Below are 24,948 nucleotides of genomic sequence, written 5' to 3' on the forward strand. Positions count from 1 at the left end.
GTGTTGGAAGAAATTATGGAAATTGGAGGTACCAGGAAATGTGAAGAACTTCTTGTGGAAGGCTTGCCAAGGTGTTTTACCGACAAGACTGAATCTGTACAAGAAACATGTGGTAGACAATCCTATTTGTATGGTATGCAAGGAAGAGGCTGAATCAGAGGTACATGTGCTATGGAGGTGTGTGGCGGCAAATGACATATGGAATGATGCAGCAAGTCCAGTGCAGAAATGGAATGTAAATGAAATGGATTTTCTAGAGTTTTGGATAAGGTGTACTGAGACACTAAGGGCAGGTTTGGGGGATGGGATGAGACACAAAATTCTCATCTCATCTCATCTCATCATTACACCTTTTTCAAATCCCCATACAAAATATAATAAATAATTCAACTTTTTCAAATCCCAATTCACATTTTTCAAATCCCAATACAATAATAATATTAAAACACAATATTTTAAACTCTCAAACAAAACACAAAATTCTCATCTCACCCCCCAAACCTGCCCTAAATGAGGTTACTCTCAGTTGGGTTGCTGTTATGTTGAGGAAAATATGGTTAAGAAGAAACAATTTTCTATTTGAAGGTAGAATGATTGAGCCAAAAAGACTTGTACTGGGTACTAATGAGTTAATGGAAGAGTATAAGACTGTGCAGGTGAGAAGGCAAGAAGGACAGCAAGGAGGGACTTGTACCAACAACACTAGAAAATGGAAAACACCATCAGAAGGTTACGTTAAGGCCAATTGGGATGCTGTGCTACATGAAGATGTTAAGGAAATGGGTATTGGAGTCATTGTCTAGGGCTGTGAATGAGAAGTTTTGGTTTCACTCCTTACTAAAAGGAGTGTTAACTCTAAACCTGTGCTAGCCGAATGCTTGTCATTATATAGATCAATGATTTTGTGCCATGAACTTAACCTTTGTAATGTAATATTTGAAGGTGATGCACAAAGTGTTCTGAAGGCAATAAATAGTAAAGAAGAAAATTGGCTTTGGTTTGGGCAAGTTGTGGATGATATCAAAGAATTACTTAAAGAGACAAGATTGGAAGGTTGCATAGATACCGAGAGAAGGAAATGGTGTTGCACACCAATTAGCTAAGTTTAGTTTAAATTATAGCAATGAGATTGTAATGATCGAAAAGAGTCATGAGTTTATCTTAGGTAATGTCTTGTTTGGCAAATTCTATAATTGATTTGTTATCATCAATGAGAAGTTCATTTAAAAAAAAAAAAGAAAAAAAAGAAATAAACTATTGTTCTGATATTGCTTAGGTTGGTCTTAGTGGCAGTGGAAAAAGCACATTGGTGAATATTTTGCTCCGTCTTTACAAGCCCACAAATGGTCAGGTAGTTTCTCTCTCTAGTAGCTGTACTCATGTTTAAACAGTTTCTTTTAAAACAGCTGTAGATATTGGATATATATATTTCTGCCTCCGTCTCAAAGAAACCGTTAAGAACATTTTGCTAACTCAAAAATGGCCTCACCGGCATCACCACTCCAAAGATCCTCTTCCCCTCTCCAACGCCTCTCCACCTTCAACAACCCTATCACTTCCTCCTCCGCCGCCTCCGCACTAGACTCCATCGCCTCCGACCCCATCCTCTCTGCATTCCTCTCCCCTTCCTTCTCCACTACCTCATTCTCATCCGCTGCCCTCTCCTCCGGCTCCCCCGCCTCCACCGCCGAGAAGCTCCACTCCTCCATACGACTCCTTGACTCCCAGCTCCGCCACGAGGTCCTCTCCCGCCATGACGACCTCCTCTCCCAGCTCTCCTCCCTCCACCACGCCGAGCTCGCCCTCTCCACCCTCCGCTCCTCTGTCTCCTCCCTCCATTCCTCCCTCCGCAAGGCTCGCTCCGACCTCTCCGATCCCCTCCGCTCGATCCACGCCCAAACCCTTCAGCTCTCCAATCTCCACTCCGCCTCCCATCTCCTCAATCACTCCCTCCGCGCCCTCCGCCTCTCCCGAAAGCTCCGCAACATGGCCTCCGTCGATGAACCCGAAAAGCTGGATCTCGCCAAGGCCGCCCAACTCCACTCCGAGATCTTAACCCTTTGCCACGAGTATGACCTTGCCGGTATCCGCGTCGTTGACGAAGAGCTCAGATTCGTCAAAGAAACTGGAGATAAACTCCGATCCGAAGCGATGAAGGTATTAGAAAGAGGAATGGACGGCTTGAATCAGGCTGAGGTGGGGACCGTTTTGCAGGTTTTCTTCAATTTGGGCGAGTTGAGAGCCACCGTAGATCAATTGGTCAATAGGTATAAGGGGATGGCGTTGAAGAGTATCAGCACGGCCTTGGATATGAAGGCGATAACGGCGGGCTCGGGTGGAGCATTTGGGCCGGGAGGGGTGAGGGGCAGCGGGACACCGCAGATAGGCGGAGGGGCGAAGGCGAGGGAAGCACTGTGGCAGAGGATGGGGAGTTGCATGGAACAATTGCATTCCATTGTTGTAGCGGTCTGGCACTTGCAGAGGGTGTTGTCTAAGAAACGAGATCCGTTTACGCATGTTTTGCTGCTCGATGAAGTACTTCAGGTGAGTGATTTATAGTGAATTTTCGTGGGTGCGTTATACTGGATTTGCTTATATTCTAAGTAATGCCAGAAAATGAAAAGGAACTGAGAATAAATATATTGTATTTAGTCGCTTTTTGTAATGTGCCTGCTAGCAAGAACACTACTGAATCTTCAACAATTGAATGCACGGAATTCAATCAAGAGTAATTCAAGCCACTAGACAGAATTATTCTCAAACACAAGATTCCATTTGTGAATCTTGATAGAGAATTTTCGAGGAATTCGCAACCTCCAAACAGAATTAAACTCCAATGATCAATCAATGCCTTTTACACAGTACTTGCCTGCTTTTCTACACGTAGAGAATGAAGATGACCCCAAACTATCACGTCTGAAACGTAAAATGCACATTACATCTCTTAAAAACAATACTCACTGTTTCACTTAAAGCCCCAAAACACACAACACTACAAACAAAATGACACTATAACCTATTATTACAAAGCGCACCGTATCGCTTACACGCCAAACCCCATTTTTATTCTAAAAGTTGTTACAGCCGTTACTTTCATTAATCCCTTCGGTTAAAACCGTTATTCCCTCTTCCTCCTGCTTCCATTCAACCTCTCTCACCCAGCATAGCCTTCACCCTTCTCACGCATTATAGCCTTCCCTCCTCTTCAAGGACTAGCACCCAAGCACCCGTGACAATCTCCACCTCTTCAAGGCCTTGCCCCCAAGGCACCTGTGGCCATCACAAGACAGTGCCTACCAAATGAGGATAGATAGATCTCAACTTTTATAACAACTCCCAAGAGTTATCCTCCATATCAGCACCCACTCATTTAATCAAAACCTCAGTAGCAGCATGGTCCCCTACCTTCTTCATTCTCCTTTCCAGAATCTTTTCTGGCTCGGGTTGAATGGCACATTCACCATCAACTGGAGGCAGTGTAGGCAAAGGGGAAATCTGGTCCCCTAGTTTCTTCCGAAGACAAGAAACATGGAAAACTGGATGAATTTTTGATGTAGAAGGCAACTTCAACTTGTAAGCAACTGTCCCAATTTTCTGAATTACTTGAAAGGGACCATAATATCGAGGGGCAAGCTTCATGTTATGTCTCATGGCTACTGATTTTTGTCAATAAGGTTGAAGTTTAAGAAAAACCCAATCACCCTCCACAAAAGATCTCTTTGATCTCCTCTTGTCATCTTACATCTTCATTCTATTTTGAGCTTTCCTTAAGTTTTCTTTCAACAAGGACAACACTTGTTCACGATTCCTCAAGTGCTGATCTACTGCTTCATTAGCAGTGGTGCCTACTACATAAGACAACAATCTTGGTGGTGGCATCCCATACAAGGCTTGAAATGGAGAGATACCTGTAGAGGCATGCACAAATGCATTGTAATGCCACTCAGCCATAGGAAGCCAAGTACTCCAACTCTTTGGTTTAGAACCACTATAAGCTATTAAGTAGGCTTCAACAACCTTATTCAAAGCCTTAGCTTGATCATCAGATTGAGGATGGTAAGCCGAGCTCATAGTTAAGGCCGTGCCCTGCACCTTGAAGAGTTCTTGCCAAAACAAACTGGTGAACACAACATCACGATCTGACACAATTGTTCTAGGTAAACCATGAAGCTTGAAAACCCTAGAGAAAAAGATTTCTGCCACCTTAGCTGCAGTATATGGGTGAGACAAAGGAAAGAAATGACCAAACTTGGTCAATCTATCCACCATTGTAAAAATAACAGTGCTACTATTAGAACTTGGAAGACCCTCAATGAAATCCATGGCAATATCGAGCCAAGGGTTCTGAGGAATGGGCAAGGGTTGAAGTAACCCTGCTGGAAGAACATTTTTTGACTTGTTAACTTGACAGACTTGACACTCCTTAACCAATTTCCTGATCTCTTTCCTCATACTAGGCCAAAAAGAATCCATTTTAGCTTTTTGTAAGGTTTTATGGTAGCCAACATGACCTGCCACTGGACTGTAGTGAATATATTGCAATACTTTCTTCTGAAATGATGAGCCAGGAGCAATCATCATTCTGCCCTTCTTGAGTAGAAGTCCTTGCTGCAAGGAAAATGCTCTAGGAACTTGTTCCCCCTTCCTTAGAGCCTCAATTAACTAAATAATGTGAGGGGATTCTGAGTAACTTTGTTTCAATTCAGTAATCCAAATAGGAGTAGGAAATGAAATGAGTGCCAAAACATCAACATCTTCTTCCATCTTCCTTGAAAGTGCATCAACCACTTTGTTATCCTTGCCTCTTTTGTACTCAACTCGAAAGTCATATCCACTTGTGTTGTGCTTCTGTGGCTATCTTCTGTTCCAACAAATGCTTAAGGGCTTGCTGGTCAGTTTTAATCTTAAAGGGCTGACCAAGCAAGTAAGGCCTCCATTTCCCAACTGCACTCACAAGTACTAAAAGTTCTTTTTCATATGTTGACAACAGTAGAGCTTTACCCTTGAGAGCTTTACTAAAATAGGCTATAGGCTGGCTGTTCTGCATCAACACAACCCCCAAACCCACTCCAGAAGCATCACACTCGATAGAAAATTCTTGAGAAAAATCTTGCAGCTTCTAAACTGAAGGATGAACTACAACATGCTTGAGGTGCAAAAAAGCCTTCTCAGCTTCTTCAGTCCACTCAAAGGAATTCTTCTTCAATAACATGGTCAATGGGGTAGCTATTGAACCATAATCTTTGATAAACTTCCTATAATAACCAGTTAAGCCTAAAAAATCTCTTAAGGCCATAACTGTTTTAGGAAGAGGCCACTCCATCATGGTTGAAATTTTGGTAGGGTCTGCTTTAACACCTTCCCCAGATATAATATGGCCTAAGTAGTCAACTTCCATAACACCAAATCTGCACTTCGACTTTTTAGTAAACAAGGTATGTTGTTGTAAAACAGATAAAATTGTTTTTAAATGTTCCCAAATGTTGAGGTAGATCTTGGCTGTAAACCAAGATATCATTAAAAAAAACTAAGACAAATTTTCGAAGGAAAGGTTTAAAGACATGATTCATTAAACCTTGAAAAGTGTCTGGTGCATTAGTAAGCCCAAAGGGCATTACTAAGAATTCATAATGGCCTTCATGAGTTCTAAATGCTGTCTTAGGAATGTCTTCTTCCCTCACTCTTATTTGATGATAACCTGATCTTAAATCAAGTTTAGAAAAGTACCTTGCTCCATATAATTCATCCAAGAGCTCATCTATCATAGGGATTGGAAACTTATCCTTAATAGTTTCTTGATTGAGAGCTCTATAGTCCATACACATTCTCCATGTGCTATCAACTTTCTTCACCAAGAGAACATGTGAAGAAAATGGACTTTGGCTTGGTCTAATCACCCCATTCAGCAATAATTCTTTAACAATTTTTTCTATTTCTGTTTTTTGGTAGTCGGGGTACCTATAAGGCCTCACAGAAACTGGAGCAATCCCTTCTTTCAATATAATTCGATGGTCAAAATCTCGAGGAGGGGGTGTAACGCCCCGTTCCTGTAGGATAGAGATGTTACTAACATTCATTACATAATGCCCAGTAAAAAGATTCATATCCTGAAATACCTCATTTATTGAAAAGCATTAAAATGTTAAAACTAAATTGAACACAATTGTCTCGAAAACTGAAGGTAAAGTAAAAGAACATAAACTAATCCTATGAATGACATAAAAAGATCTAATTCTTTTGTGAATATCACTTATTCCTTCCTAATTCTTTGTACTAAATCTACTCCTGGCCATCCAGCTCTATGCCATCATAATCACCATCTGTAAGAATTAAACATAGAAGAAAACAGAAAGACAAAAAAAAAAAAAAAATGAGTCGACTACTCAGTAAGTAGCATATCATACCGTAAAATATAATTTGGCCTAACATGGACTTAATTTCTGAAGACTCTTCATAACATACATACACGTAACATGACTTTCTAAAAGACTTTATACACATATCGTCACAGATTCATATAGCATACGTATTCATCATTATCATGAGCGGAAGCATATATATCATAGCAAACATGTAATGTGAGAGGCAAATTTTGGACTCGGTTCTTATAGCTAATGAATGCTTGGATAGTAGGATCAAGTCGGGAGCTCCAGGTATTTTTTTAGGTTTCTCGGTGGGAGATATCCATGGCTCTACCATTATTTCTCACCTTTTGTTTGCAAATGACACTTTGCTATTTTGTGAGGCAAATGCAAGACATATCCAATCTTTGAAGGCCATTCTACTTTGTTTTGAAGCGGTATCTGGGTTGAAGATTAATCTTGTCAAGACGGAGATGGTTGCAGTTGGTGATGTTAGCAATATTAGAGGGTTGGCGAATATTTTGGGATGTGGGGTTTCTTGTTGCCATTGAAGTACCTTGGTCTCCCGCTAGGGGCTTCTTTCAAAGCTAAGACAATTTGGGTGGTGGTGTTGGAAAAATTTGAGCGTAGGTTGACCTAGTGGAAAAGGTTGTATCTTTCTAAAGGGGGGCGAATCACATTCATTAAGAGTACTTTATCCAATCTCCCCACATATTATTTATCTTTATTTCCCATACCCGCTAGTATTGCTTCTAGAATACAGAAACTCCAATGTGATTTTTTGTGGAGTGGGCTAGGAGAGGAGTTTAAATTTCACTTAGTAGGGTGGGATAAGGTATGCTCTCCTTTGAGAGACGGTGGATCGGGAGTTCGGAATGTGAGGTTGTTCAATAAGGCATTATTAGGTAAATGGTTGTGGCGTTATAACCATGAGAGGGGAGCTCTATGGAAAGGGGTGGTTGACATGAAGTATGGAAGTGAAAGGGGGGGTTGGTGTTCTAAAGAGGGTAGGGGGACATATGGAGTGGGGCTATGGAAGTATATACAAAAAGGTTGGTGCTCTTTTGCTAGTAATATTTGGTTGCGTTTGGGGGATGGTAGTATTATCAATTTCTGGCAAGATGTGTGGTTGGGAGACACGGCCTTGAAGGATGTTTATCCCATGATTTTTAGAATTGCACGGGAAAAAGAAGCTATGTGGCTGATTTGTGGGTAATTAATCAAGGTTCACAGGAGTGCCTTACTCGGAATGCACATGATTGGGAAGTGACTCTGCTGGTGGAATTTCTGAACATGCTGTACAACATTTTTACTGCTGCCACAATGGAAGATATGATGGAACGACGACATTCTAGCAAAGGGAAATTTTTGGTATGCTCTTTTTATGACTCTTACTATGCATCAAAGGCACAATTTCCCTTGGAAGAATATATGGAGGACTAAAGCACCTACAAAGGCTGCATTTTTTGTCTGGACGGCAACTCTAGGGAAGATTATAACCATTGATAATCTTAGAAGACGTGGCCTTATTATTATGGACTGGTGCTGTTTGTGCAAAAATAGTGGTGAAACGGTAGACCATCTACTTTTACATTGTGAGTTTGCTCAAGATATTTGGACTTATTTTCTTAGTAGAATGGGTATAGCATGGGTGATGTCAGGTAGGGTGGTTGGATTGTTAGCAAGCTAGAGAGGGATCACAGGGACACCACCGATTGCAGCAGTGTGGAAGATGGTCCTTATATGTATCTTCTGGTGTATTTGGAACGAAAGAAATGAGAGACTCTTTGAGGATCATGAACTCTCATTGGAAGAGTTTAGGAGTTTTTTCTGGAAGACTTTGTTTTTGTGGGCGATTGCTCTTGATTGGAATGGTCTTAGCTTCCATGATTTCCTTGTAACTGTTCCTAGTTCTTAAATAGGTGTATTCACATGTATACTTCTAATGTACCTGGGCTATGCCTACCATTTTATCAATGAAATAACTTATTACTTATAAAAAAAAAGAAGAAGCTATCACATGCTCCTTAGTTGCTTAGTAGCCCACAACTCTCTTGATGTCCTTCATGTGCCTCAAATCTCCTCTTATGCTTACACTCCCACCCATGTCACTGGTACTATAATGCCCATAACATAATTACATGAAAGATCCACTAGTCTAACCTTGGTTTTTGATCGAGATATGAAGTTCCGATGGCATCAATGCTGATCTTATAGTTTCAGGATTGTTGCAACTAAGAACATTAACAATAGTTTCAAATCCAGCATAGCCAGATTTTGCACTAAATTTTTTGTTTTAAGGATTGATCTAAACAAGGAGTTTATATGCTTAAAGTATTGATATACTGGGTAGTATCGTGTAACGCCCTAATGAAAGGCTCAATCCACATGACTTATACTCTAAAACGACTAGTCCATTGGAGCCCTATTGGAACCTTATAAAGAGCAAGAAATTTTCCTTCCCAAGTAATGTGAGATCTCATTCAGTACCTACTCTTATCCTTATCATATGGGGTATCACAATTCCCCCCTTAAATTTCGATCTTCTCGTCAGGTCTGTCTTTCGTAGGTGGCACGGCTCTAGTCCCACATTTCTGGTTGGGATATGTTCTAATACCATTTGTAAAGCTCCAATGAAAGACTCAAATCACATGAGCTATACTCCAAAAAGATTAGTCAATGATACCATTGGAACCCTATAAAGAGTAAAAATTTCTCATTTCCAAGCAATGTGAGATCCCATTCACTATCTACTCTTATTCTTATCATATGGGTTATCATTATAAAAATTTGGACCATTTCTTGATTTGTGCATGTAATTTGCCCTACTTGTGACATGCAACGCAAGAGAAAGAGGGATAAAGAGACTAATCAGGAGAGAGAGTTTGGCTGGGAGATAGAGAGAGAAACAGAGAGAACAAACGAGAGAGAGAGTGTGTGTGGGGGTTTATGTAGAGAGAGAGGGAGAGAGAGAGAGAGAGAGAGAGGGAGAGAGAGATAGATTGCTAAGAGAGAACTAGCTTTTAAGGTATCGAACTGAGAGAGGGGAAGGGTGGTTCGCGACTAGCATACATCAAGCTTGCTTTTTGGTGAGTAACAACAGCTCGATGTAGTGGTGGCAATGGCTGAACGTTGCAACGCTCGTGGTGGTTGGGTAGCTTGCAGAGGAGCCGTGCTTGACAAAAAGCCGTGCTTTGTTTTTTCTTGCTTAGAACAGGGGCCTCGGTGATGGTGGTTTTCGTGATGGACGACTGAGGAGGGCTGATGGATTTCGATGGTGATGGACAGCGCGCGAGAGGTTTGGTCCTTGGTTTCTACAGGTTGGGCAGTAGGCGTGTGGTTGGCCATGAGGTTTGGGTGTGGGAGAGAAGGGGGGGGGGGGGGAGGGGGGGACAGTTGGTGTGGAGGCTGGTTCTCGGGGAGGCACATGGTTGTGCTGATTTGGTCATCCACTGTTTTCAGTGTTGTCTCTCGGTGCACACAACTGTGCTTTGGAGGATGGCCTTGGTGGTCGTTGTTGTGGTGGTGTTGCATGAGGAAAGCATGGCGGTCCTTGGTGCTATGGTGTCTGTTATTGGGTTTCTTTCGATAGTTGGCTTAACTTCTCTACACCAAGGAGTGGGGCTTGCCGTGTGAGGTTCTAGCTGTGCGGTTTGAAAGGAACTGACATGCGGCTTGCATGGGAAGGTGTGGTTGCTGCGATGACTTGTGGTGGAGAGAAACCATAGGGTTGCGGCAAGGCGAGGAGTGAGGCATGTGCTAATGATTAGTGTGGCAACCCTAGCCCTAGATTGAAGATGATATGTAAATGAGAACACATGTATTCAGAGTTTGGGGAAATAACGGAGGGAAGGGGAGAGATATACAGAGAAGTTGGGAGAAGGTGCCGAAGAGTTCTATTTGGACTCAGTTAGTACTCAACCGAGAAGAGAGAGGGATAATGACGGAAGTGATGTGTGCTTTAACAGTTCATTTAACGATTCCTATGTAAGATACATCCGAGAAGATAGTAGACTCAAGTTGGGGAGTGTTGGGGCTCCTATGTAAGCTTGATATGGAGAAGACCTATTACTGTGTTAATTGGAGATTTTTGCTCTACATGCTTGAGAGATGTGGCTTGGGTTTGAAATGGTGTTCTTGGATCAAACAATGTATCTCTACTGTTTGTTTTTCTATCTTGGTGAATGGCACACCAAAGGGCTTTTTTAAAACTTCACAGACTTGAGTCAGGGTACCCCTATCTTTGCTACTTTTTGTAATTGTAATGGAAGGTTTTAGTAAGATGATTTCTAGTGTCGTGGAGGTGGGTTCTTATCCGGATTGGGGGAGGCAAATATTGGTTCACTACACATATCTCACCTTTTCTGATGATACCCTAATCTTTTGTGGCGCCAATCATGATCAAACTCGAGCTTTGAGGGTACTCCTTTTATGCTTTGAAGCTGCTTCGGGGTTAAAGGTGAATTTGGCTAAATAAGAACTAGTCTCAGTGGGGAATGTTTTGAATGTGGAGAGCACGATTAACATTCTGGAATGCAAGATATCCCAGCTGCCAACAAAATACTCGGGTCTTCCTTTGGGTGCCCCGTTCAAATCGAAATCGATTTGGGATGAGGTACTAGAAAAAATGGAGATGAAATTGGCTAATTGGAAGAAGTTATATCGAGGTGGTAGGGTCACTTTAATCAAAAGTACCCTTTCCAACTTACTAACCTAGTTTCTATCACTCTTTCTGCTTCCTACCAAGGTGGCTCATTGCATGGAGAAACTTCAGTGGGATTTCTTGTGTGGGGGGTGGGGGATGAATGATGAGTTTAAATTCCACTTGGTAAAATGGGTAATGGTGTGCTCCCTTATCTTGAAAGGAGGATTGGGTATCCGGAACTTGCAATCTTTTAACAAAGCTTTACTTGGTAAATGGCTACGTAGATACCACAATAAATGGTGAATCATTGAGAGGATGGCGTTTGAATGAGGTAAGTGGGCCATATGGGGTGAGACTATGGAAACACATAGTCTAAAATATTTGTTTTGAAGAAACCATGAAAAGGAGGAGACACATATTGAAGAAATATTCGTTTTGAGGTGAGTGATAGGTCTAAAATCAAATTTTGGCATGATGTATGGTGTGGTGAGGAAATTTTGGCATCTGCCTTCGCCACCGACACAGACTTGACCAATGGACTCCGGTGACTCCATCGAGTGGCCTCCGACGTCGGTCCTCCTCCGGCGACCTGCGATATGCGACTTGAGCCTTGGCCTCTGCCACCGCTACAGACTTGATCGACAGACTCCGGTGACTCCATTGTGGGGCCTTTGACGTTGGTCCTCCTTCGGTGACTGGGAGTTTTCTTCTTTTTTTCCATTAACACAGCTAAGGGGCATTGCGACCTGAGCCTTTGCCTCCGCCACCTCCACAGACTTGATCGACAGACTCCGGCAACTCCATTGTCGATTTTCCTCTGGCGATCGGGAGACCATTCTGTGTCTATGCCTTTGATTTGCAGTGGGCAGATATTTGCTTTTTTCCTTAAGAGGATGAAGCGGGAGCAATAGGGTATCTTTGATTTGGGATTTGACGATGACAATGCGCAATGTGGATTCATCTCAGTTGAAAGGCGAGAGGTGGTTGAAAGTGGAATATAAAACTTTGTTTTTACGAAAGAGGGAGGAAATAGTTTTCGTATTTCTGAACGTAGCAAAAGGATAGCTAAATTCATGTGTCTAGGTGGGATGGCAGCTTTGTGGGTGGCTAAGGGGATTGAAGATTGTTTAGAACTTAAATGTCATGAAGGTTTCTTCAGAGAGCTAAGGATGGGTAATGGAGTTTTTATCATTCAACATCATGTTAACGCAAGGGGCATCTTTTTGCAACTCTCAGAATTTTGGAATGAAAGAAGGAAAGGTTTGTTGGTGATTCCGTATGACGCAAATGGCATTGGATGGAAAGGCTTTCTGCAGTTCATTCGAAGTGTTACTAGGTCCAAAGCCACTATTCTGAAGCATGCAAATAGTGGGGAGTTTGTTGATGGAAAAACAATGGGAAGGCCTTTCTCAGTCAAAGGTGCTTCGTATGCTGCGATGTTGCAGTCACTGGCAGGTAGTCCGGCCGAGATCAACTCAGCGGTAGAAGGAAAGGGTATGGCATTTGTAGGAGACAGGCCGTCTAGTGACATTGGGAGAAGTGGAGGGGGTCTTGTGGGATGCCAAAACTCAATTGAAGGGAGTTATGGAGTATGTGAGAGATCTGATGATTAAAATAGATAAGGCGCTAGACCTAGTCCTAGGTTTTGGTGGTGGGTCGAGAATGGATGAGGGAGGGCAGGGGGTAGATCCTTCAGGTTTGAAGGCCACAAATGTGACGGCAAAGGGCATTTCAACACCATCACAGATAGGGTTGTTGGAAGCTGGCATCTTTGACTATGCAAGTGTCACTATGCCTCTTAAGGGAGCAGTAGGGCCTCAGGCACCAGTTGTAGATGGGGTTGGTATTTCTGTCTAGGGTCCCTCCAAGGTCTTGAGTACTTTGGAAGAAACAGTCGAGCCTCTTTTAGAAGATGCAAATCTGGTAACAGTACTTTAGAAGAAACAGTCGAGCAGTAGTACTTCCCCTACCTGTTCTATGTCTCTTGAGGGAGCAGTAGAGTCTAACAAAGTGGCACGACAAGGATCGTCGAGGGGTGGAGCACATACAAACAATGTTGATGGAGGGGAGGAACCTGTAATGGTGATAAAAACAATGGACAACGACCATATGGTGGGAAGGAAATTATTGGTTTATCGTTGCTGCCTCGTGTAGGGGAAGGTTTAGAGTCGGGAGTGTAGTTGGGTGCTGTGGCTGGGGATAATGTCGTTTCCTTAGTTTCTGGTTTCTCTTCGTCTGATAAACAATATAGTGGGTCCACCATCAGATTGGGTTTTGAATAAAGTTAACGGGTTTCATCAAATCTTGAGACTTTCACATGGAGAACATGAAGACCAATTTAAAACACTACTCACTGCGATTGAGGTGAGCCATGCGCTTGAAACCAAATCAAATTTTAGGAAAAATAGGGAGTTAAAGTGTCTTTCATGGGCAATCAACTACGATGCTAAGAAAGGTAGCTCAAGTCGAGGGAAGACTAAAGAGAGGGCATTGTGAAGACATTCTCGTAGTGGGATTTTCGGGTAGAGGATTAGTTTTACGAGAAACAAGAGGCTGGGGTTGGGGGTGTGTTACATGTTGTATTTTGGGTATAGGTTTCATGGGCTTTTTGGGCCATTAGGGGCTCTCTAGTATGGACTAGGTGTTTTTTTGTATACGTCTAGTGTACTTGGTTACTCTTATTGATATATATAATATTTTTATTTATTAAAAAAAAAGATATACGGAAGGATGTTTCGTATACGCTTAACTAGTAAGGAGAAAACAATAAAATTCCACTAAGTCTAATAAGTTGGAGAATTGTGAGCTGTTGCGAGCACTCATCCAAGCACAAAAACTATTGAAAATCATGGCTCTTAATTCTAACATTTTCACGGCTTTCAAAATATTTGGCATTGGGCTCCTACCAAATGAACCTTAATGTGATGACCCAGGGAAAGTGCTATGACTCTAAAATGACCAATCAATTTAGGGGTTGTTTGGATCATGAGCTGATCTCAACTCATCTCATCTAATCATTACAACTTTTCCAAACTTTCAAACAAAATATAGTAAAAAATTCTACTTTTTCAAATCTTAAAACAAAAATAATATTAAAAAATTATATTCTAACAATATTTTATTCTACTTTCAACTCTCATCTCATTTCATCTCATCTTAACTCAACTCATTATCCAAACCTCTCCTCAAAGTTTCCCTAGAATCACTCATAAAACCTAAGTTAGTAAGTACCCAATGTGGGATTTAGTGTATCTATAACTGGGACACTCCTTGTATTGACAGATTCCTTGTACCCAAGGATTGGGAGGCTCATTTTCCAAATATATGTAAAAGGAGCTTGCACATATTTTGTTTAGATTATCTTTTCATTACTTTAATGGTGGAGGCATTATGGGGGGTAGAATGCGACTCTCCCAGTCTTCGCTTGGGATGGGACGGTGACTGAAACGTCGAGATATGCAATACAAGGTTACACAACCCTTGTACATGACAGATAAGATGCAATGCACCTATGTATACTAGTAATATGCAGTAATATTGCATCAGAAAAATAAAAGGTTCGTGTAATCTAAGCAACACTGTAAGCAGTTGTGTTAGCATGTGTTACCTTAACTAATAATAATAGAGTGATGCTAGGCTGTTGCCCAGCAGTGACCGTTGGGCATGCCGCCTAGGCAAAATTCCTCTTTTTTATTTTTTTCATTTCACATTTTTTTAACATAAACATATTTAAATATTTTTTTAAAAATAAAAAAATATCAATACGAGCATCCTATGGATTAGCTAAAGTCAAAAAAATTGGACTTTAGCTACAGTAACTTCAAAAATAAGATCAAATTTGGTGGGTACTTTTCATTAGCCAAATCTTATCTTTATTTTTTTTTCTCTCTTCTTTTCCACATTAGTCAAAAGTATGATTTCTTAACTAATAATTTAATTAGAATATAATTTGTAATTAATATATAATAGGTAGAATGGTAAGATATGATAAAATTAAATAAATTAATAATTAAAAATTTTAAATTAATATGAATATATATTAGCTAAAACTTTAGTAGTATCCCATGGGAATTGTTGAGTGGCCACATTCTGGTCATGTTATCGATCATTTAAATAAAGTCGTGCTTTCTCTTAATGCATGCTGCTTGCTTAATATGCGATGCTTCATGTTTTGAGGTGTATGTTTAGGTTTCTAATTATATATGTATATGGTTCTTGAAAAAATTTTCATGTTTAAGTACAACCTCTCACTGCACCAAAGGGTTATTAGGATTAAATTACAATTGAAAATATGATTTTTTTTAACCAATAATTTAATTAGAATATGATTACTAATTAACATATAATAGGTAGAATGGTAAGATATGATAAAATTAAATAAATTAATAATTAAAGAATTAAATTAATATTGTTTTATTACTATATAATTAAATGTATAATTCGATATAAGGATTTGATGTGAATGAAATAGTCAAAGTCAAATTTATCTCATATTATTTTATTGTTATATGATGAATAAATGGCTATTCTAATGTGGGGATTTGATGTGAATGGAATAACTAAAGCCAAATTCATCTCCTATTAGCTAAAGTTTAGGTTTGGGTTTGGCTAATCCATTGAGAGTGCTCTAGTCACTTCTTTAATCAATAAGTAAAAAAAAAAAAATGAAATACATAAGCAGTCAAAATGATGGGACAAAATGAGAGGCCATATTAACATTATTCATAATAATAACCCTACATTGTCATATCCAAAACATGCATATCAAGTAAAATCATTATCTCCCAAAACATATGGTAATGAGACTTTCTCCCAAAACAAAGGAACCAATCTCAAGAGAGAAGTTTCTACGCCTTCAATTATAACCATTGCACTAGATCTAAGCCCTCTTCTTTGGTGAGGGTAAAAAATAATCCCTTGGTCCGTATAGGCTTGTGTTCCAAAAGTCCCAAACTTGCAGTGACTCCATGAGCCTCCACTGAGGAGTCTCTCGCTTGTCTTAAATATCTGGTTACAAAGTCCAAATGGTCCTTGATCGTAGAGGCTTTCTTGGTTTCGTTCTATTCCTTATTAAGTGCTTCCAAAAGGTCCCTAAGGCGCTGCGCCGTGACTTTCAAAAGAGATGCAGTAAAGTTGTAGCGGGCCTATAAGGTGAATTCGTCTTCCACTAACTCATGTATCGTGCCCATAATCTCGGATGCATGTCACAACTTCTACCATTCCGGATGGAGAATGGTAGTGGGAACTACCACAATGAGATGTTGAGAAATCTCAACAAGTAAATATACAACAGATAACATAAGCATACAAATGGCAAATAATGGAATGCGTGCATGGACATGTACTGGACATATGACTTGACCAAAAACTTTACTTATGCACTTGACCCTTTTTAAAAGACATGTAATAGAATCTGTAGACTTTTTTAGAAAACATCTTTGGCATCATTCTCGTGTTGATCTTTAAATATATCATATCATAGCTTATCATATTATATCATTCATATTACGTGATTCATATCATGTGAGCTCATTGCCTTGTTCTTATAACACATAGTGGATACAACATGGCTCCCCTAAGCACTGCGCGTTCCTGCTAGTTACTGCACCACAAACAGTCCATACACTATGGCGAATACGTTTTATTCATATCATATTAACATGATAGTATTTTGTCGAGTTATTTGCCTTAGTCATGTGCACCTACAAGCGTTAGGTGCTACCTCGCTGAGGAATCCTTTCCAAATTGATCGATTTGAGGCACGTCGACAGTTCGTTTTCAACCCAGGGGTTACCACTCCATTTTTGACACTCCAGAGTGAACAAAGGAGTTTCACCAGGACATTTCTCCATCCTAGCATTTGGGATCGTTATAAAACCTTTATAGTCACTTTGAAGAAATCATTTCTCCAAATGCATATGACATGAGACTTAAGACGTCTTCTTTGTTACACTTGACATGTGACGTATGAAATGCCGTGCATGTAATAATCAAGCGTAACACATTTGAATCATGGCGTGATAACATATGATACATGAAATACCAAAACAAACCATCCGAGCATAAACAAACAAGGCTTGGCCGAAATTCATAGGGCATATTAACATGTAAAAATTCATCTCAACACGAACCAAATTCAAAGCATAATAACCTAGAGTTTATGGCAAAGATAATCGAAGGATGAAATCATGGCAACTCAGCATGAAATGCCGAAACATTGTTACACATGGAACCCTAATGTGACATCATTCAATCCAAAACATATACACATGTAAATCATGGCAATACAAACGTGCAAGCCGAAACACAGTCTTTGCATGTTCTTATACAACTCACAACAAAATATTCGATCAAATAATCATAGAATAACAAACAATGCATTATTAATCAAAGAAAGGATTCACACAAACATATATATATGTTAACTGAAACTAGGTTGAGAGTTTACTTACAAAAGTCCTTCAAAGAAAATGCTAGCAAGCTGTAATGGACGATACAACTTGTTAGAACAAGGGTTTAACCCTAATCCTTGTGTGTGTGTGTCAAGGGACAACTAGGGTTGGTCATTTCGTCCAAAGTGACCCTTTCAAATATTCAGTCCATAGGTTTCTAGAAGATGAAACCTTTGAGTTTACTCGACCCTTGCTAGGTCACGAACTTGTAATAGATGTGCAAGTGATATGGCCGATTGGTTTGAGGATTTGGGTCCTCAAACTTTCGGTCTCCCTTCCTTGGAAACCTTGGGTCATTTCAAAGATGAAATAACCCATTGAAACCTTGTGTGTGATTGTGTTCTTGGAAATCTCAAACTCACTTTGAGATCTCCTACAGCTTGGAATAAGCGTGTGTGATTGTGAGACGAAAGGAATCGAAGTGTAATGTTCTTACCGTGTAATTTCTCCTAAAGTCGTGGCCTTCCCTTGAGTGTAGAGTGTATGGTCGTTGTTTGATTGGAAGGAAAGTGTGGGAAAATAGTGTTTGGACTTGGAGAATCCACTAAGTGGCGTGAGAGAGATGGAGTAGAGAGAATGCCCCTTAGAAATCCAAAAATGAACAAGAAGAAAATGGGTGGTCATATGGCATGTGGTCTTTTTAAAGCCTACCTCATTGAAGCCAATTGGTCAATCAAGAGCCAATGCATGTTGGACATATGGCGTGGCTCTTCCTTTTCTTCGCTTGGTTGAAACCCTAATGCCCTCCAAGCCCCTCTCCAACGTCTAGGTTCAATGAATCATTCCTATTTGCAATTGTGTAATTTACCTCAAAGCCTCTTCATCTTCCCAAGACAGTGGGTGTTGCATGCATGCCAAGTGGCATTGGCGTGTGGAGTCCCTCAAAGTGCCGTCCCCCTCTCTCTTTTCCCCATGAGGATCTTTCCTCTTCCCCATGGTGTCTCTTCCCCTTCCCCATGCGTGACCCTTACTCTCCCCCAAGTAAGAACCTTCTTCTTTCTATGCATATTTCCTAGGTGACTCTCCCACTTCCCTATGTCTCTTAGAAATTTTAAACATGAGATGTGGCAAGTGATTGGATGTGGTGGCCGAAACCCTAGGGTTACAATAGTAATTTTCGTGTGATGCTTCTTTTAGAATCTTTCCTTCACCAATGCATGAATGAAAAATGGCACAATGTCTGAAAGTACCCTTGAGTGGGTGTGTGGCTTAGGGATCCGAAAGTCTCTTGGTGTTCCCTATGCAAATCCTTAGGAAAATCAACTCTTGGTCTTCCCAAAGTGTCATTCCCCATGTAAGATCTCTTGGAACTCTATACAATTGACAAGTGGCGTGAGATGGGGTTCTTGGTGGGTATGGGGCGTGTTGGCCTAGTGGCCTTGGCCTCCCCTAGGTGAATCTCATGATTTCCCTTCTAGAAGCCTCCATGCATGAGTGACATGTGGCAAGCCCAATAGCTTGTTAGTAGGGTAGGCGTGCATGCCTCCCTTGGTTTCCCAAACACTCTTCTCTCTCTCCGTTTAGCCCACTATCACGTCCAGATTCATGGGCCTTACATGCGTGACAAATGGCACAAGCCTCATGGCTTGGGCGTGTCCCTATGACTTTTCTATGGTTTTTAGGCTTAAGCCCACTTAATTGGCCAAAATACGAGGTTTTGAGTGGCCCTTTCTCTTGGGCTTTGGATGCTAAACTACAGGTCTTAAGGCCACTATCAATCTAAACCTAATTTTCATAGCCTTAAGATAATATTAAGGCAACGAAAAATAATACAGATGAAATCTAACTAGGTTTGGGTTGTCACATAGAAGGTATTTCAAATTTGAGAATAGTGGTTAAAAGCAAAAGGCTTTGTTGATTGGGTGGGAAAGTGGCAGTCATCATACCATTTTCAGGAATTCCAAGCTTGATTTCAGCTTGAAAACTAAAGGCCCTGAGGAATGACTTAAAGACTTGGAATGAACAATTCTTTGGCAATGTGGAGCATCGGAAGAAGTCTCTCTTGGAGGAGTTATTGGATTTTTATTGGGTGGAAGAGGAGGGAGAGTATTGCCTGAGGAAGAGAATCTACGCAAAAACCCAATGAGCATTGATCTACAAATGGTTGTGTTAATGGAAGAACTGTCTTTGAGGCAGAAAACAAGGGCCTATGGTTAAAAGGAGATAAGTTTGATATGTATTTCTCCGTGTTTTGGATTTTGTGGATGGTTTGAGACTTTTTATGATTGTTAATGGGTGTTTCTTCCTCTATTTTTCTTTTTGGTTGCCAATTATTCATCAAAGAAGGAGAGAAGTGTTCAAAATTTTCCATCAAGTGGTTACCTCAAATGGGAGAAACAATTCTATTGGATTGCTCCTGGTTGATGCCTCATCCTCCTCAGATCAAACCAAGGTTAAGAATCACATTAAGCAGTATTGCGAGCATCTGTTCTTTGAGTGGTTTGCATGGTTCTTTGAGTGGTTTGCATGGAGTCCAAAATCGACAGGTTAGCACTAGAGTCTTTAGACGAATTGATGGTCATGTTATTTAAGAGGCCATTTGAAGCAAGTGGAATTCACAAAGTGGTAAAAAGTTTGACTAGTGTTTATATATTGGGGCTGAATGGCTTTAATATGGCTTTCTTTCGAGCTTGTTGGGATCTGATTGAAAAAGACATTATGAAGGTTTTCCATGAGTTTCATACCATAAGAAGTTTGGGAATAGTCTTAATGTTATCTTCATAGTGTTCTTTGCTAAAAAAGTGCGGCAGTGATGTTTATGACTAGGCACATCAGTCTTGTGAATGGCGTGGGGTTTACAAAATAATTGCTAAAGTCCTTGCTAATCGGTTGAGGGTTGTTGAAAAAATTATTTCAAAGCCACAAAATACGTTTGTAGGGTAGGAAAATGTTAGACTTGGTGCTTATCGCCATTGAATGCCTTAATAATATTCTGAACTCATTTTTGTCCTCCACATTACAGCCGAGTAGTCGATCCTCCAAGTTTTAGTGATGGGGATTTCAAGGTGGTGTGCTATTGAGTCCAAATCTTTTGAGTTGGTGCTGGAGTGTAGATGTTGTGTTATGGGTATTCAAAAGATGCAGGGTAAAGGCCATGTGTTTGGGAAAATGGTGGGGGATCTCCTGTGAGGGTTACTAGGAGCAGTTTATGTCTCTTATGACATTCATCAAAGCGAGTCATTTCCAAGAGGATTCAACTCTCAACATCAAACTACTCGACAGAGGCAATAGAGACCTAAATAGATTCGCATGCTCTGTTAATTGTGAATCCAAGGGCAGAAGCTCAATTTGTGGAAGAGGCAAGGGCAAGGGTATGTGATTTCTCAATGGAGCCTAAGCTGGTGGTTATACCTGGAAGTTCTGGTTTGTGGGCATGGTTTTATGTGGATTGTCTTGATGCTAGAACAGTTTGATTAGTGTTGCTTTTTAGGGGCTTCCAGTGGTTTTACTTTTGTGAGTAGCTTAATGTAGTCAACATTTGTATTGAGTTTTTGTTTCTGAAATGTCATATAATCATGTGCATGCTTGTGTTTCTGTTCCTTTAGACTTGCAGTAGCATCATCCATAAGAAATATAATCTTCTTAATTATGTTAATGTGCGTGCCTCATTTATTTTCTATTAGATTTCTACTATTCCATGACCATTCATTTTATTTCCTATGCTTACATTCAGCTGTTGCTTGCTTAGGAAGGTGATTCCATGTTAACAGATCGGGTCTGGGAGGCTCTTGTAAAGGCTTTTACAAGCCAAATGAAGTCTGCTTTCACCGCATCAAGTTTTGTTAAAGAGATATTTACTATGGGGTATCCCAAACTCTTTTCCATAATAGAGAATCTGCTTGAAAGAATTTCGCGTGATACAGATGTGAAAGGGGTTTTACCAGCTGTCAGTTCAGAAGGCAAAGATCAAATGATTGCAGCTGTTGAAATATTCCAGACATCATTTTTGGCTCTCTGCTTGAGTCGCCTGTCAGATCTTGTGAATACCATATTTCCTGTGTCTAGCCGTGGAAGTGTTCCTTCCAAAGAACATATCTCAAGGATTATATCACGCATTCAAGAAGAGATTGAAGCCGTCCAGTTGGATGGGCGTTTGACTCTTCTTGTTTTGCGTGAAATTGGCAAGGTTTTGACCCTGCTTGCAGAACGAGCTGAGTACCAGGTAATTTCTTTTGTTTACTTGCGAAAAAACTGATGATACTAACAGATGTGGATTTCTTCTTAATAACTGGGTTCTTAATATTTCACTTTCACCTGAGAATAATTCATTCAGTTTGCCCACTGAAATACTCGAGGATTTTGAGTGTTGGAAAGGATTGTTTGGTCGATACATGTATCATTGTTAGGTGGCTGTTCCATTATGCCTTTTGTGGACTATTTCGAAAAAACAAATTGGTGGACTTTTGACGGAGGTGGAACATATGGTTTTATCCCATAAATAATTTTTTTGGGAGGGCTGTTTGACAGGAGGTGTGCTCTTCGTAGAGCGCTTTTCTTCTAATTATCTTTTCAAATTGGCTGGCTGTATGAGAATTCTATATGGGACTTTCTTTTGTGCATTCCTTTTGAATTAAATTGTCTTATTTGGGTAATAATAATTTCTATTACTTGTCAAGAAAGGTACATACTAAAATAATGCACCTATTGATAAGGATTGGTGGTGCATGCTGCCATGCTCCATATATATGTTTCATTTTTTTATGGCGAGGAAACTTTGAGACCGTGCAGATGCAACAGGTCTTTTACCCGTTAAATCCCAGACACGTGTAATGCACCTATATTACACGGATCAGGTAAATCATTGGTTTTTCATCAATGGGATGGAGCCCTTAGAGATTGGTTACACCTAAGGGTTCAAACCTTAGATCTTGGGGAGCATACCTGCCAAGACCAAGGCCCTTACCACTTAGCCAATCCCTAGGGTTATATGTTTCATTGTTTATTTATGTTTTCCTGATTGGCAAGGGTATTCTTTTAGGGTTAGATGCAGAGTAGTAACTGAGTTTTCACTCGTTTGCAAAACATCCCTGCGTTTTCATTTTCTTGTGTTACTCTATGTTTCTCGAAATTTGCAATAAATTCATTCCAACTTCCTTTAAAGTTTTCATCTTGTGCAACCAGCGGGATTAGTCACCACAACCTTACTGTGAAACTTGTGTTCTTTCGTTTTCGTAATAATTTTTATTCATCTTACTGGTTTTTATTTAAAAAGCAATGAAACTTGTATCGATCTCTCTGTCTCAAGAATCAAAAGATCAAGGATGTGATGTGGCATGCACTCTCTTTAATTAGAATCATGTTCATTTCTAGTATATTTCTTTTTCCTTATATATTCTTTCTACAATTGGTAATATGGTGCTCATTTGCAAATGACGGGAATTGAAACCCACACATGGTGGAATCCCAACCTTTATTTTATTTTGAGTCGAGTGGAATAAGGTCTGAATTTAGTTTTCCTCGTACAGATATCCACCGGTCCTGAAGCACGTCAAGTGAGCGGTCCAGCAACTGCAGCCCAGCTCAAGAACTTTACGTTATGTCAGCATCTACAAGATATTCATACACGGATATCCTCAATGGTTACAGGATTGCCCAGTATTGCTGCAGATGTATTGTCTCCCTCTTTAGGTGCAATATATGGTGTTGCCTGTGACTCAGTGACATCATTATTCCAAGCAATGCTCGAGTGTCTCGAGTCTTGTATCTTACAAATTCATGACCAGAACTTTGGTGTGCTTGGCCTGGATGCTGCGATGGACAACAACACTTCACCTTACATGGAGGAGTTACAGAAGTGCGTTCTTCATTTCCGTAATGCGTTCCTATCTAGGCTGCTGCCTTCAACGAATGCTACCACTGGAGGGGCAGAAAGCATATGCACTAGGCTTGTTAGGAATATGGCTTCAAGGGTACTAATATTCTTTATCAGGCATGCTTCTCTTGTCAGACCCCTTTCAGAATCTGGCAAGCTTAGGATGGCTAGGGACATGGCAGAGCTGGAGTTAGCTGTGGGTCAGAATTTGTTCCCAGTAGAGCAACTTGGTGCACCATACCAAGCCCTGCGAGCATTCCGACCTCTTATTTTCTTGGAAATATCTCAACTGGGAGATTCTCCTCTTCTTCAAGATTTGCCATTGAGTGTCATTCTTCACCATCTTTACTCCAGAGGGCCTGAAGAATTGCAGTCACCGCTGCAAAGAAACAAACTTACACCTCTGCAATATTCTTTGTGGTTAGATTCTCAAGGGGAGGATCAGATCTGGAAAGGTATCAAAGCAACCCTGGATGATTATGCTGCAAATGTTAGGGCCAGAGGAGAGAAGGAGTTTAGCCCTTTATATCCCCTTATGCTTCGATTAGGATCTTCTTTGACAAAAAATACTCCTGCATCCTAGAAACCTTGATTTCTAGCTTGCATTTAATCATTTTCAATCCGGATGGTGTTTAGTGAGGTTTGTTCTTCCAGGTAGATGCTGCAGATGGGGAATAGTTACTGAAATTTCACTCAAGGTCATATTTGAGGTACACAAGCTTTTGGCTTTTACATTTTTTTCGTATTTAGATTCTTTTTGCAGTGCGGCGCAGCGGAGCTTAAAATTTATTTTCCTTTCTTAATTTCTTATTTTATTTTATTTTCAATAGGTTCATAAATGGCAGCTCAAATCTGCAGAATGGCCGCGCCAACTTCATTTGTGTGTCACTGAAAATATTTTCAAGTTTGGTGTTGTATCCTTTGTTTCACCTTTTGGTTACCCTTTCAGTTGCAGTTAAAATGCTTCCTAATTGCGTGTAAAATATGAAAATACATTTTTTTTTTTGTCTATTTAACTACAAATTCTTTCATTTAACAACTTCATGGCACATTTAGGTTGTGTTTGGATGTTGGAGCGAGCTCAACTCATCCTAAACTAATCATTGATGAGATTTACTATTTCAATTTCTCATAAAAGAAGTTTACTCATTTCAACTTATTTCTTACATTTAAACACACACCTCAACGTATTTATATTCAAACAAATTTTAATGGGACTCACAAAATATTACTATTCACATATTAATTCAAATCATCTAAAATTATCTCAGTATCTAAATGCAGCGCAGCCTTAGATGTAATTGTTGTATTATATGAACTTTGGAAAGATTGAAAATAAAAATAAAAATAAAATTCGTCTTGGGACGTTATGAATATAATATCAGTTATATTTCCCTTTCTCATATGCAACTATTGCCTTCGCCACATTGCATAAACAATAATACTTGAGATATATGCTTGTTATTGTTGCTCGGTTTAAGAAGTTCAGCAATGCGAAAGAAGCTTGAGAAATAATATGGGAGAAGATTTTCCTACGAAAAAAATCTGTTTTGTTTTAGATAATGACTTGGTAAAAGGATTTGTAGTATTTCTTTTCTAGTCAGCAATGTAATACCCTAGATTGTCTAGAGAGGTGGTGAACGAATTTCACATTGTTGAAAGGAGTTCTTGCATTAT

General features: G+C 40.1%; 1 protein-coding gene across 2 annotated transcripts; it reads left to right on the top strand.

Annotated features, from left to right (window-relative positions):
• The first annotated feature begins 1,438 nt into the window (after positions 1-1,438).
• On the top strand, positions 1,439-24,302 carry LOC121249840 (conserved oligomeric Golgi complex subunit 5). Of its 2 annotated transcripts, XR_005937655.1 has the most exons (4): positions 1,439-2,544; positions 21,148-21,621; positions 22,925-23,981; positions 24,102-24,302. XR_005937655.1 is itself a non-coding variant. In XM_041148653.1 (3 exons), the coding sequence occupies exons 1-3, from the start codon at positions 1,480-1,482 to the stop codon at positions 23,852-23,854; spliced, it is 2,469 nt and encodes an 822-aa protein (XP_041004587.1). In that variant the 5' UTR covers positions 1,439-1,479; the 3' UTR covers positions 23,855-24,302. The 2 variants fall into 2 exon arrangements, 1 of the variants encoding a protein (XP_041004587.1); XM_041148653.1 differs by having other exon boundaries at positions 22,925-24,302.
• Positions 24,303-24,948: the final 646 nt, after the last annotated feature.

This window comes from Juglans microcarpa x Juglans regia, chromosome 2D (assembly GCF_004785595.1).
Source record: "Juglans microcarpa x Juglans regia isolate MS1-56 chromosome 2D, Jm3101_v1.0, whole genome shotgun sequence".
Lineage (NCBI taxonomy): Eukaryota > Viridiplantae > Streptophyta > Magnoliopsida > Fagales > Juglandaceae > Juglans > Juglans microcarpa x Juglans regia.

Excerpts from the sequence above, each read along its gene's own strand:
- LOC121249840 (XM_041148653.1), top strand. The coding sequence starts at position 1,480 with ATGGCCTCACCGGCATCACCACTCCAAAGATCCTCTTCCCCTCTCCAA. Across the intron at positions 2,545-21,147 it reads TGCTCGATGAAGTACTTCAG|GAAGGTGATTCCATGTTAAC; the intron begins GTGAGTGATTTA and ends TTGCTTGCTTAG. Across the intron at positions 21,622-22,924 it reads CAGAACGAGCTGAGTACCAG|ATATCCACCGGTCCTGAAGC; the intron begins GTAATTTCTTTT and ends TTCCTCGTACAG.